This window comes from Empidonax traillii, unplaced genomic scaffold (genome assembly GCF_003031625.1).
Source record: "Empidonax traillii isolate 1590-97213 ecotype Southwest subspecies unplaced genomic scaffold, ASM303162v1 scaffold263:size1499331, whole genome shotgun sequence".
Lineage (NCBI taxonomy): Eukaryota > Metazoa > Chordata > Aves > Passeriformes > Tyrannidae > Empidonax > Empidonax traillii.
The window spans coordinates 1108662-1121127 of record NW_020955456.1 but is presented as its reverse complement, the minus strand read 5'-3'; the positions used below and the strand labels follow the sequence as shown (position 1 = coordinate 1121127).

The 12466-nt window shown below is 62.7% G+C and overlaps 1 protein-coding gene across 1 annotated transcript; it reads right to left on the bottom strand.

The window, feature by feature from the left end:
* Positions 1 to 78: 78 nt before the first annotated feature.
* Positions 79 to 10325, bottom strand: FSCN1 (fascin actin-bundling protein 1). The gene is made up of 5 exons (XM_027889500.1): positions 9430 to 10325; positions 2679 to 2835; positions 2079 to 2200; positions 1621 to 1788; positions 79 to 1527 (listed from the first exon to the last, which is right to left on the bottom strand). The coding sequence occupies exons 1-5, from the start codon at positions 10250 to 10252 to the stop codon at positions 1325 to 1327; spliced, it is 1473 nt and encodes a 490-aa protein (XP_027745301.1). The 5' UTR covers positions 10253 to 10325; the 3' UTR covers positions 79 to 1324.
* Between the last annotated feature and the right edge of the window lie 2141 nt (positions 10326 to 12466).

The following is a 12466-nucleotide window of genomic DNA, read 5'->3' as shown; positions in this document are numbered from 1 at the left end:
CACAGTGCCATGGAGAGCATATATAAATAGAGACTAACAAAAATACTGTTTTGGTCTTTTTTTCTTTTTTTTTTTTTTCTTTTCCAGTAGGGTTGTGATTCATGAGAGCCCAGCCCAGGTGCCCCAGGGGTGGCGGGACCAGGAGCTGCCCCCTCGGGGGAGCCCGCACGAGCGGGCTCTTCCTAATTCAGCATTAGGTGTTCAGTGATTCGCTTCACTGTTCCAGTATTTTACGAGAGAGGAGAAAAAGAAATGACAACAAAAGGTACTGAGCAAGTATCGCTGTGCAAAGTTTGCTAAGGAACTCTTCTATTCTGTAAACCAAAATCTGCACTTTACGCTTCCAGCCGCCGCCCCCGGGGAGGTCGCGTGGGCCAGCCGGGCTCCTGCCGGGACCGAGGCCCCACGGGAGATGGGCTGGATGAAACCCCCACCCTGGCAAGGGCTGGCTCGGTGTCCCCCCACGCCCTCCCCTCCAGACCCAGCAGCAGGACCAGCCTCAGGGCAGGCACCTGCCCCCCTGGACCCACCATCAGGGTCTGGGGTGCTCCTCCAGAGCCAGAAGCACGAGGAGGGGCGGAGGGACACGAGGAGCGCAGGGCTCTATGAGATGAAAGGCTGAGGCTTTCCAGACGGGATCACCCTAAAGAATCATTTCCAGGTGTCTGGGGAGGGGAGGGGGCGGCTTGCTGGCCCTTCTGCAGGGATGTGTGCCAGCACACACCAGCCCCGTCCCCAGGGATGCTGTGATATGTAAGGTCACCTCTTACGGCTCAGCTGGGGATGGACCTGCCCCGAAAGCCAGGAGGGGAGAGAAGCTGCCAGGGAAGCCAGGAGGAGCTGGCTGAGCCCAGCACCGTCACTCTGCCCCTGGATGGAGCAGGGCAGGATGGGATGGATGCTCCAGGGGACACTGGCAGCGCAGACTGAGGCAGTGCCAGTGCTGATATGGCAGAAGCGAGCTCAGAGGTGATCTTATTCCCTTTTTTCAGTCGAGGAGAGGATAATCAGCTACCTAAGGTGATGCTCGGGGCTGGGAGAGGGATACGACAGTTTCCAAGCCCAGCAAACCTGGAGGGAAACGGGGATGGGGGAATAGAGACAGACCCTTCTACAAAGCTATAGGCAGGCTGCCCCACCACTTTTCCAGTTCTTACAGGGATTTACGGAGACCCACCTCCCACAGAACGCACCAACTCCACGGCAGGACGGAAGGGCAAGCCGGTCTGAAAATCCTGTTACAGAGAGGAGAAACAGAACCCAAAGGAAAAGAGGACAGAGGAAGGGAAGGAGAAGTTGGCAGCGGGAGGTACCCTAAAGTGCATTAATATTCCCAGAGGGTGGAGGCGTCGATGGTGTCGGCCGATGCCTTGAGGACCCCGGCGTGGTCCCCCTTCAGGTATTTGCCATTGATTTTGATGGCAACTTTGTTATAGTCGCAGAACTCAAAAAAGAAGTCCACGGGGGTGTCGCTGCTGCTGGTGACGGACGACTCGTTCCCCACCATCCAGTACTTCCCAGTGGTATCTGCAGGAGAGGGGACAAGGTGGCCTCGTGAGCCACCACGGGGACCCCCATGGCCGTCACCCCCCCATCCCACAGCCACCCCCGGGGACTCACCCTTGATGTTGTAGGCGCCGTCATTGAACTCCAGCTGGAAGACGTCGTAGGAGGAGCGGTTGGAGTCGAGGGTGCCGGTCACCTTCCGGCACCCGATGAAGCCGTGCTCGCCACGCAGGACGATGATGGGCCTGTTGATCAGCTTCATCACGAAATGCTCCGTCTCACCTGCACCGAGGGCAGAGGGGCTGTGAGAGCAGCCGGGGAGGAGCGGGGGGGACAGAGCCAGACCCCACGGCTGGCAGGCAGCAGTGAGGAGGAGGGGCTGTGCCCCCCCTCCCGCTTCTCACCCGCCCCGTGTACCCCCCATCTCACTTCACGTGAAACACTCACTAAGAAAAGTTATTGCCTGCATCCATGAGCACCACTCGGAAGGAGGGCCCGGCTCAGGGAGGGGAGACTTTTCTCATCCCCTGCCACCCCAGTGCAGGGTGGGGGTCTCCCAGAGGGTGTCTTACCCGCTGTCTCCATGGAGGCTGCCAGCTGCCCGTTCTTCTTTGCCGTCACGTACTTGCCGTTGGCAGCTTTCAGGGTGATGCGCTTGTCGCACCACTCGATGTCGAAGTAGCAGCTCGCGTTCCTGGGGGGCAGAGAGGGCGGTCAGCGGGGATGTGACGGGTGGGGACCCTGCCAGTGCCACCCCACTGGCTTGGAATGGGCCACAGCTGGATCAGGAGAGCCCGATTCGATCTGTTTTTGCAGGATGAACCATGTGGCGGTGGCCACCCTGCTGGGAGGCCCTTGGCCCGCAGGCAGGAGGCAGGCAGGCAGCCAAATGTGCTTTTGGGGTTTCCGCCTGGCTCTCAGGGCTGAACTGCAGGGAAAAGCGTTTCGACAGCCCCAGCCGGCCGGGAAGGATGACGTGACCCCAGGGACTTGCCGAGCATCGTGGGCGGCGAGCCCCAACCCATCCCTGGCTTTCTGGGGAACGCGCTGCCTCTGCTGGGAAGCGTTTTGGGGTGAGCACCCGGGCTGGAAAATCCCCCCTGGATTCCCCTGGGAGATGCAGAGGGTTCCCTGAAGCCCAGGCACAGCCCTGCTGGGGACAGGGGACTCACTTTGTGGAGGCAGTGGACTGGATGCCCCCGTTGGAGGTGAGGGTCCAGTACTTCCCAGTGTAGGTCCGGAAGGCGCATTTCTTGGTGTCCTTGTTGATCTCCAGCTGGTAGGTCTCCTGGTCACCCTCCTCGTCCTGGTTGGCCGAGAGATCCATCCCTATGGAGCAGAGGCAGATGGAGGTGGGGGTGCCAGGGAGAGGGGGGATCACAACCCATGTCCAGCAGGTCCGGGTGCAGGGCAGCCCAGGAAACCCAACTGAGAGGGGCTCCTGCTCCCTGGCTGAGCTTTGGTGACTCCCAGACCCCTCACACAGATCTCCCCTCTGGCATTCTGGGTTCAAACCCAGGTTTTCATTTGGCTGCTTGGTGTTACAGCTGAGCAGGGCTGAGCTGAGGCAGCCCTGAGCTTCCACTCCTGACTCTCCAGCTCCGTTATGATGAAGCAAAGACCAATGCAAATATTTCATATGGAAAAGGGACATAGTTTTTCCCAAAGGTGACAGCCAGGTTACTCGAACCATTAGCAGAGGCCACTGCAGCAGCCATGAATCCCAGCTCGTGGCGTGTTTAAGGACCGTGGCACCGTTTTTCATCCACAAATTGTCACAGCCCGCAGGGGCGCTGAGGTGTGCAGGGACAGGAGGCTTGGGAAAGCCCTGGGGCAGCCAAGCCTTTCCCTGACTCTCAAAAACCATCAGCACCAGCCTGTTCCCCAGCCAGGAAGACCCATCCCTGCACCAAAGGGGCCAGAGACAGCATTTCCTTGGCGAAGGTGGATGCAGCCAGTCCTGGGGCCACCACAGGGCCATGTGCACGTCCAACACAGGCACTGAGCCCGAGGAAACCTGCTTAGTCAGGCCTAGTGGGGCCAAATCTACTCCAGAGCTCTCCAGCTTGGTGGATTTCAGCCTAAAACCACTTTGGGGATGCGAGTCACGAGCCGGAGCCCGGAGCCAAGCCCAGAGGCCGAGCTGCCATGCCGGGTTTCAGGGAGGGAGCCGGGATGTGGAGCTCAGTTCTGCTGCTCCCTGCCTGCCCACAGCTGGGATGGGTGGGGAGAGGTCCAGTACCACCAGTGGGACGTGGGTCTGTAAGCTGTGAGAGGAGCCCAGGATTGGCACTTGAGTGGAACCAGGAGTTTTCCAGAGCAGAAGTCCCATCAGCCGCACCCACCTGGGGAGGGACCATCTCCCTCCAAACACCAGCCATGGAGGGGACACAGGTCCTGCAGACACAGCTCCCTGGGGCTCCCCACTGCCCACATGCATCTCCAATCGGGCATCCCCATCCAGGAGCCCAGGAGCAGCCTCTGCTTTGCATCTCGGTCTCCCACCTTTCCCAAAGGGATATCAGGCTTGTTCCCAGGGGCCATAATCTTATCCCCCATATCCAAACTGACCTATGGCTGCCACCCTGTTCACAGCGTCCCCTCTCCTGCCAGGCATCCTCCAGCACCTCCTGCAGCTCCTACCCCTGGCAGAGTGCAAGGCCAGGTTGGATGGGGTTTGGAGCAACCTGGTCTAGTGGAAGGTGCCCACGGCAGGGGGTTGGAACCAGATGATCTCTCCTGACGGACACAGAGCCCCCCTGGTGTTCTGGTGTTTTGCTCCCCAGGGTATTTGGGCAGCACAGGGGACAGTGGGAGCTGCATGGCCACCAGCCCCAGCCCCACTGGCCACACCCTTGGCTCATGTGGCTGTCCCACACTCGCTGCCTCCCAGAGCTGCTGGGGGCTGAGCCGGCGATTGTGGAAACATTTGGTTTTGATTTTGCATCCCGGCGTCAGGCAGCTCCAGCTCCAATCCACAGCCATAAAACCGAGAGAGGGGCTCTGCTGGGGCTCGTGGAGAGACTGGGCTGAGGGAGGGGACACTGGGGGATGCTGCCCCCAGTCATTCACCCCTGAACCCACCAAACCTGTGAGAGCTGTCCACGTGGTTTGGGAGAAGGAGAGGATGGTGATGTTTCCCACCGCTGCATGTTTTGGGGGAAAAACTCATTGATCTGCAGGGATCATGCTGGGGAGAGCCAGGGGGATGTTGTGTGCCACAGAGAAGGATCAGATGGGCTGGAGACAGGACAATGAATGCCAGGAGCCTCCAAACACCATCCCCTCTCCCCAGAGACCCCCCACCACAGAGCACAGTGCACCCACCACCTTACTCCCCCCACCACTCTTGTGCCATTCCCCACACTCGCTGCTGCATGGAGTTTTGGCTTTCCCTGTTTCCTGGATGGGCCTGGCAGCAGGAGGGTCTCCCACCACCCCCTCCCCAAAAGCAGTGTGGGGTTGGGTTACACCAGCTCAGCAGAAAGGAATGCAGCTACGGTTGGGGAAGGAGGAGGATTCGAAGAGCTGGAACTGAGACTGGAGCGGGAGAGAGTCGGGGGCTCAAAGCTGGGCGGGACGGGGGAAAGTGGAGGAAGCGCGGGCTGCAGGGAGGCAGATCCCACAGAGATGTCCCCGTGGTGGAGGACAGGCTGTCCCCCAGCCACCCCCCTGCTGTGGCAGCCCTGGGCTGTGGCAGGGAGCTGTGTCCGCTGCTCTCCCGCCGCGCCCGGCCCAGCCGCTCCCACTGCAATCATGGATTAATTAACGCTCCTGGTGAATTTACAGTCTGGAGCTGGCACCGCTCGCCATGACCTTGACGAAGCTGCTAATTACAGCTGGAGGCGGCAGTGGGGGCGAGCACGCGGCGGCTCTTGGGGAGGTACGCCTGCACTCCCCAAAAATTCCTGGCGTGGGATGTCCTCCGGCTCCGTCTGCAGTACGGGTTTGCTACAGGGACCTTGGGGAGGATGCAGAGGCTGGAGGTGGGAGGGCTCAGGCAGATGTCTCCCCAGGGCTTCCCAATCCCAAGTCCCTGGGCTCGAGGTCCTTGGAGAGACAGGGAAGGGCAATGGGGTGAGCCAGCACCGGGGCAGGAAAGGGCTCCCCAAGTCCTCGGCTGCCGAGGTTTCCAGATATTGCCAATCCTGTGGTTTAGAAGGATTGGTGCTGGAGCCCTCACTGCCCTCCAGCCTAGATGGATGTACACAGAGTTCAGAGCAGACACACCCCTTCCCATGGCTCCCAGAGATGTGCATTTCTCCACCTAAAGGAGCAGAGTTTGCTGTAGCTGTGCTGACCTCCACACCACGGGGGCTGCAGACCCAGTGTTGGGACATTTATGGCATGTAGAAAACTTTCTCCCTACACTCAACTCCCACAGAAGGTGTCCTATGAGCCATCCTGGGATGCCAGTGAGACTCAGTGGGATGTACTCCATGGAGAGGAGCACCTTTCCCATCCTCCAACTCCCTTTTTAAAAACCCCACAGTTATGTCTGAAAAAAACCAAGCTCAGCTCCCCACAGGGAGCACTGGCAGGATCCCACAGAGCCCCCCAGTCCCTTAGGACAGCAGGGCAGGATTTCAGGTCCTCATGTCCCAGCAGTCTGGGTTGGGATGCTGCACCCAGTGCTGCTGGCACAGGTCTGGTCTGGGCTCCCTGTGGGGCTCTGGCACCCTCCACCCCACACGTGCTCCCAGACTCATCCTGCCCCATCCCTGCCCTTGGGCTGGGCTTACACTGCACCCCTACAGAAATCCAAACAGGTTTTTGTCTAAAAGCAACAGCCTGGAGCTATGGCATTGGCAGCTCCCCTGCTGGGGGTGCAGCCCTGCAAGGGGGTCACGGGTGGGGGTGAAACACGAATTTCCTGAATAACCCACCCCTCCTTCCCTGTGGATTTCCTGTGGCTTTGTGGTATCCCCCAAGTGTCAACAGGCCACTCAGCATCTCCTGATGGAAATGTGCATCTGTGCCTGCATGTCCCCTGCCCTGGAGCCACATCTCCCTGCCTTTCATGGAGATGAACTTGGGGGGAGGGGGGGGGAACTGGCCCACCTCGTGCTGGGAGGGCTCCTGGCCCTGGAGCAGAGCTCCCCATCGCCAGCACGGCGTGCCCAGGCGTGCTCCCATCTCCGCTCTGCTCGCTCGACCCCCTCCCCAGACCCCATTTTCCTGGAATTCCTCGCTCCTGAGCCAGCCCACCCTCTCCCCCATGCGGGTGGGGGGCAGGGGCACACCTCGGCGGGGCGGGGGGCTGGCAGGGTCCCAGCAGGAGGACGCCAGGGCTCTGCCCCCGGGGACCCTCACGCCCACAAAGGGCCCTTTGTTGCCGCAGCTGGGCTAGAAAGGAGCCATTGAGCAGGGAGGAGGCTGCCGGCTCTGCTCCGTCGGAGGGGCAATGGGGAGATGGGGCTTTCAGGGATCCCATCCTTCCGGGGCTAGAGGCAGGAAAAATGTGCCAGGGACACCCCCAGCGCCAGGGCAGAGGCAGGGCTGGCACCCACCCCTTCCTCCCCCAGGATTGTTTGTGTGGCGGTCCCCAGTGCCCTGTGTGCAGGGCATGGTGACACCAGCCATCCCCAGGACAGGGAGGAGACTCCCAGCCAGGCGCTGACTTGGCACCGGTGGGACAGCGCTGTCCCAAAGCTGGATCCCAGCCAAGGGAGCCACAGAAGCCCCATGGCTCCATCCCTGCTGCTCCCATGAGGCGCGGGAAGGAGAGGGGGGACAGTGCCGTCCCCACTCCCTCCCTGACTCCATGCAGGAACAAGAAGCCTTCTCCCACGAGGCTGTGCCGAGCTGCAGTCGCTCCCTGCCCGCATCCCACATCCCACCTCCCCCATCCCCGGTGGCCATGGGCGCATCTGCCAACAGCACGGTGCTTATCAGCTCGGCGGGGGAAAGGGCTGTCTGGAACCGCTTCCTCCGACGGCTGATTTGGGGCTGCCTTCTTGGTAACCTTGGGACAAGGCACTTTCCCAAAGGGAGGAGGGAGGGTGAGCCCCAGAAAGCGGCAGCTCCCAGCCCTTCGCTGCCATCGGGAAGGATAAACCGGGTGGAAACGGCTTCTCTGGCCAAAACGGACTCGAGCGAGGATGTGCAGCTCCAGCTCAGCTCTTCCCGCTGTATTTTGCTTGGAAAGGGGCCGGGCACAGCCCAGAGCCCCCTGTTGCTGGGGAGATTTGTGCTCCCCCCCTCACTCCTTCCTGCTCCCCCCATCCCTTCCAAACCACACAAAGCCGGCGGGTCGGGAGCAGCATTCCCACCCGCTCCATGGGGCCCCCCACCACCACGGGGTCCCCGTCCCTCACGTCTCCCCCCACATCTGGTTTCCCCATCTCTGGTGACAAAGGGCTGCAGCCGCCCTTCCCCCACAGCGCTGCGGCAGCCTCCCGCCATCCTCCCGCCACCGCCATCCTCCTCCTCCTCTTCCCCAAATCCCTGTGCCTGGGAAAACAATCCCCACCGCTTGTCTTGGTGGATTTCAGGACTTATTTTTAAGGGGTTGCTTTGCTGCTCGGGACTTGCCCTCGGACAGGAGAACGGCAGGGAGCTCCCGCGCGGAGCTGCCCAGGCACGGACCAGGGTTCAGCTGCAACCCTGAAATATTACACACACACAGGGGAAAAAAGAAAAAATCCCCCGCTGTTCCTCCAGGCTTTGCTGCAGCGAGACATGCTCGCACCCATCCCGCGCCCGGCGTGCGCCGGCCTGACCTGGCGCGCCGGGGATGTGCCCTGGGGGTCCCACAGTCCCGCACCCCCCGGCAGCGCCGAGAGGGACCCCCCCGTCCCCCAGAACGGACCCCTGGGCGGGTGGGATGCTCGGTGGGCACTCAGGGGGGGCAGGTGGCCATGTGGCACCACTCGAGGCGGGTGGCCCGGTGGCCTCTCGGGCGAGCGGAGGGGACGGGGACGGGCGGTGCAGCGGGAGTGGGAGGGGGGAATGGCTGCCTTTGTGCGGGTGGATGCAGGATGCGGGAGTTTTGTCAAAGCCCTTTATGTAACGCTGCCGTCCCAGCCCCCCACATCCACGGGGAACTCCAGCCCCTCGCGCAGCCCCACGGAGGACCCGCAGCCTTCCCAGGGCCCCGCTCCGCAGGGAACACGGCTCAGCGATGCTCCGGGAAGGGGGAGGTTGGCGGAGGCTTTGTTGGGCGAACAATGAGCTCCATAGGAAGGAAGGCGACGGATACAGCCCTGCCTCCTTCACGGCGAGGGAAGACCCCGTCCACCCCCTCCCAGTCCCCTTCCCTGTCCACCCCCGCACCCCAAGGCAGGTCCCTCGCCATCCCTCCCCCCTAGGGCACCCTGCGGAGGAGATGCTGCAGGGATGGGGGTGCTGGAGGGATGGGGGCCCCCAGGCAGGCGACGCTGGAGGGATGGATGCAGGAGGGGGAAGGGAAAGGGATGTGGGAGGGGTGCGGGGGGATCAGGATGGGAGATTGGGGGAGGGACGGCGGGCAGCCATGCTGAGGGGTGCAGGGGGGTGCCCCGGGGAGATGGGGGCTTCAGGGGAGGGGTGTGAGAAGGAGTCTGAGCGGGGGATGGTCCTATGGAGATTCGGAGCGATGCAAAGGGGCACCCTGTGGGGTGGCTGCTGCAGGAAGGCAGGGGATGCTGGGGGGCGCGGGGGGCTGCCGGGGGGACAGTGCTGCGTGGGGGGGGCCTCTCCGAGGTGGCGATTCTGAGGTGTTGCAAGGGAGGTGATGCCGGGGGGATGAAGAGGATGCTCGGGGCAGGCGGTGCCCGACGGATGCCGATGTCTGAGGGATGCAGCGGGCTGCTGGGGGCGGGCGATGCCCGAGGAAAGCCGATACCCGAGGGGTTCAGGGGCGCACGGCGACACCCCAGGGACTCCGGGACGGCCGAGTTGTCCCGTTCCCCCCACCCCTAGCCCCCGTCCGTCCCCTCGTACCTTGCCGGGTGGAGACATTCCTATCGTTGCCGGCTCGCAGCACGACCTGCGGGCAGCTCTGCTCCAGGGCGAAGAGCTCGTCCTTGCCCACCTTGGCGCTCTTGCCCGCCTTGAGGGTGCCGCTGGGCCCCGAGGGGGCCAGGTAGCGGCCCTCCCCGTCGCGAAAGGCCACCTTCCCGCAGCGGAACTCCAGCGTGAAGGCGGTGCCGGGCTCGGCGGCGGGGACCAGGCGGCCGTCGCTGCGGAGCAGGCGGTGGTCGCAGCTCTGCAGGCTGTACCGCTGGTCCACGAACAGGAGGGTGATCAGGGCATCCACGCCCCACGGCACGTCGCGGTCCACGGCCAGCTCGTCGCGGCGGGGCCCCAGGTGCGCGTAGCGCTTGCGGGCCAGGCTGTAGAGGTTGGCCTGGGGGTGCATGGCCAGGTGGACGCTCCACTTCTCGGCGGCCGAGACGGCGGGGGCGAAGCAGGAGAGGCGATCCTCGGTGCCGCCGAAGAAGCGGCGGTGGGGCTCGGACTGCAGCGACCACCGCCCGTCGCCGTGGGCCACCACTAGGAACCGGCAGTCGGGGCCCGGCTCTTCGCTGTCGCAGCTCACCCGCCCGTCCTTGTCGGCCGCCAGGTACCGGCCCAGGTGGCTCTTGAGCAGGACTGCGCTGGAGTCCTCCCCGTCCTGCTCCAGCGTCCAGATCTGCTTCTTCTTCATGCTGGCGGCCGAGGCGTTCACCTTGAACCCGAACGCCTCCGCCGTCAGGTACCGGTTGCTGCAGTTGATCAGCCCGAACTGGATCTGCACCGGCTCCGCCGTCCCGTTCGCCGTCATCCTGTCCCGCCGCCGACCGACCGACACGGACCGACCGACCGACACCGAGCGCCGCTGCCGCCGCGCCCGCCCCGACGCCGACGCCTTTATAGCGCGGCCGCCGCGGTACCGCCCCCCCCGAGCCCCCCCGTCCGCCGGGGCCGCCTCTCGCCGCGACCCCCGCCCGCCCCCGCCCGCCTCCCGCATCTCCACGGGGCCCCGCGGCAGGCAGGACCCCGCCGGGCGCGGTGAGAGCCCCCTCGAATCGCAGGACATCATTCAATCGCGGGACTCCACTGCATGGAGAGACCCTTCCCTGCATTGCAAAAGCCCTCTGAATTGCAAGACCCCCTCCCCGCCACTGCAAGATCCCCACTGCGTGGCGAGCCCCCTCCCTGCATTTCAGGACCCCCACGCACTGTGCAAGTCCCCTCTGCATGGCAAGAGTCCCTCTGGATTTCAGGGCCACCTCCCCCATTGAAGGATGCCCACTGCATGGCAAGACCCCTCCCTGCATTACAAAAGCCCCCATGAATTGCAGGATCCCCCCCACACTGCAAGACCTTCAGTGTATAACAAGATTCCTCCACGCATTTCAGGAACCTCCTTGAACTGCAGGACACCCTCCCAACGCCGGTCCCCACTGCATGGCAAGACCCCTCCCTAATTTCAGGATCCACACACAGAGCAAGCTCCCACTTCACTGCAAGACCTCTCCAGGAACAGTGAGAGCCCCCTTGAACTGCAGGACCCCCAAACACACTTTGCAAGACCTCCCCACCCGTCCTTGCATAGAAAAAGATCTCCCTTGAATTGCAGGCCCTCCCCACACTGCAAGAACTTCTATGCACTGCTGGCCCTCCCTGCACCCCTCTGTCCCTCCTGAGCTGTTGGCCATGACAGGGGGACATGGGACAGATGTGGAGAAGGGTGACAGATGCCGTGGCCTCCTGCCATCTCTGAGCCATCCCAGCACCCTGTGCCAGGCACCAGCGAGGCTGGAGCATCCAGGCCCTGTGGAACTGAATTCCCACAGCAAATCCGTGAGAAAAACAGGGATGCTCCTTCACGAGAGGGCATTTGGAGGCCATTTCTCGGGGGCAGGTGGGCAGTGTTGCCATGCATGTACAGCAGGACGTGGCACGTACAGCAGGACTGACCCCGAGATGGGAAGGGTCCAGCCTGGAGAGAGCCACCTGTGCTGCTCAGGGGTGCTGCCCACTGCTCCTTGGGGACAGGGACACTTCTCGTGCCTACAGTGTGGACACAAACACCCATAAGCAGGAGCAGGGCTGCTGTGGCAGGTCTGAAGCTGGCTCAAGCACAGCCCTGTGCTTGCAGGGGGGGAGCTGGCTGGGGGGAATGTGCAGAACCAGAAAATTGGAGAAAGAGGGATGATGGGAGGCACAGATGGGATGGTTTTCAGCTGGATCAGGGAGCTGAACTGCCTGCCCCAGCTGAAGCAGGACAAGAGAAGATGCGAGCGAGCGTGGGTGCGGGTGGGAGGGGGCAGTGTGTGCTCAGGGCTGGCATGAAGAATTCCCCTGGGCTCATCCAATCCAGGCAGGATGGCATCCTGTCCCCACCTCCCGAGGCCCTTCAGGATCCACTGGTTCTGCACTGGCCATACTGGTTACAGCCACTGCTCCACCCCCAGGCAGCACCACATCCACCCGCCCCTGCCCGGGGGTCACTGGCACAACCCCTCCAGGGCAAACCTGCCAGCCTGGGATGGCGTTTGTTTTCCTGGATGCCTCAGCCAGACCTGCTCTGTGCTCATCCTCGCTGCCCAGCCCTGCAAATCCAGACAGACCATTTCCAACCCACAGCCTCTTGTCTGGGTTAGAAACAGGTCCCCCCTGCCAGCTCCAGGGAGGCAGATCCATGTTTGTCCCACAACCCATGTTTTCTGCTCTGGCCCAAAGCATTAGGGCCTGGCCATGAGGCCGAGCAGCTGCCCAGACCCACAGCTGCCGGGCTCTGCCTTCCACAGATGGTGGCGAGGCCGGGAAAGAAAAAGCTTTTCTCCTCAGCAAAAAAAAGTAGCAATTATGCAGGGGAAAAAAAACCCCCAACATCCTGTATTCTCCCCACTGCCCAGCAGTGTGGCATGGATGGGTGACAATGGTGGATGGTGGCACTGGTGGGTGGTGGCACTGCCTGGCTCGGCAGATCCTGCCCCTTCAGAGCAAGCAGCCTGCCTGCACCCACCCTGCCTGCACCCACCCTGCCTGC

Bases quoted from the DNA above. Each gene is read 5' to 3' on its own strand.
- FSCN1 (XM_027889500.1), bottom strand. From the start codon at position 10,252: ATGACGGCGAACGGGACGGCGGAGCCGGTGCAGATCCAGTTCGGGCTG. The intron at 2,201-2,678 runs GTGAGTCCCCTG...TCTGCCCCCCAG, and splicing joins CAGTCCACTGCCTCCACAAA to GAACGCGAGCTGCTACTTCG. The intron at 1,528-1,620 runs GTGAGTCCCCGG...CCTCTCCTGCAG, and splicing joins CGGCGCCTACAACATCAAGG to ATACCACTGGGAAGTACTGG.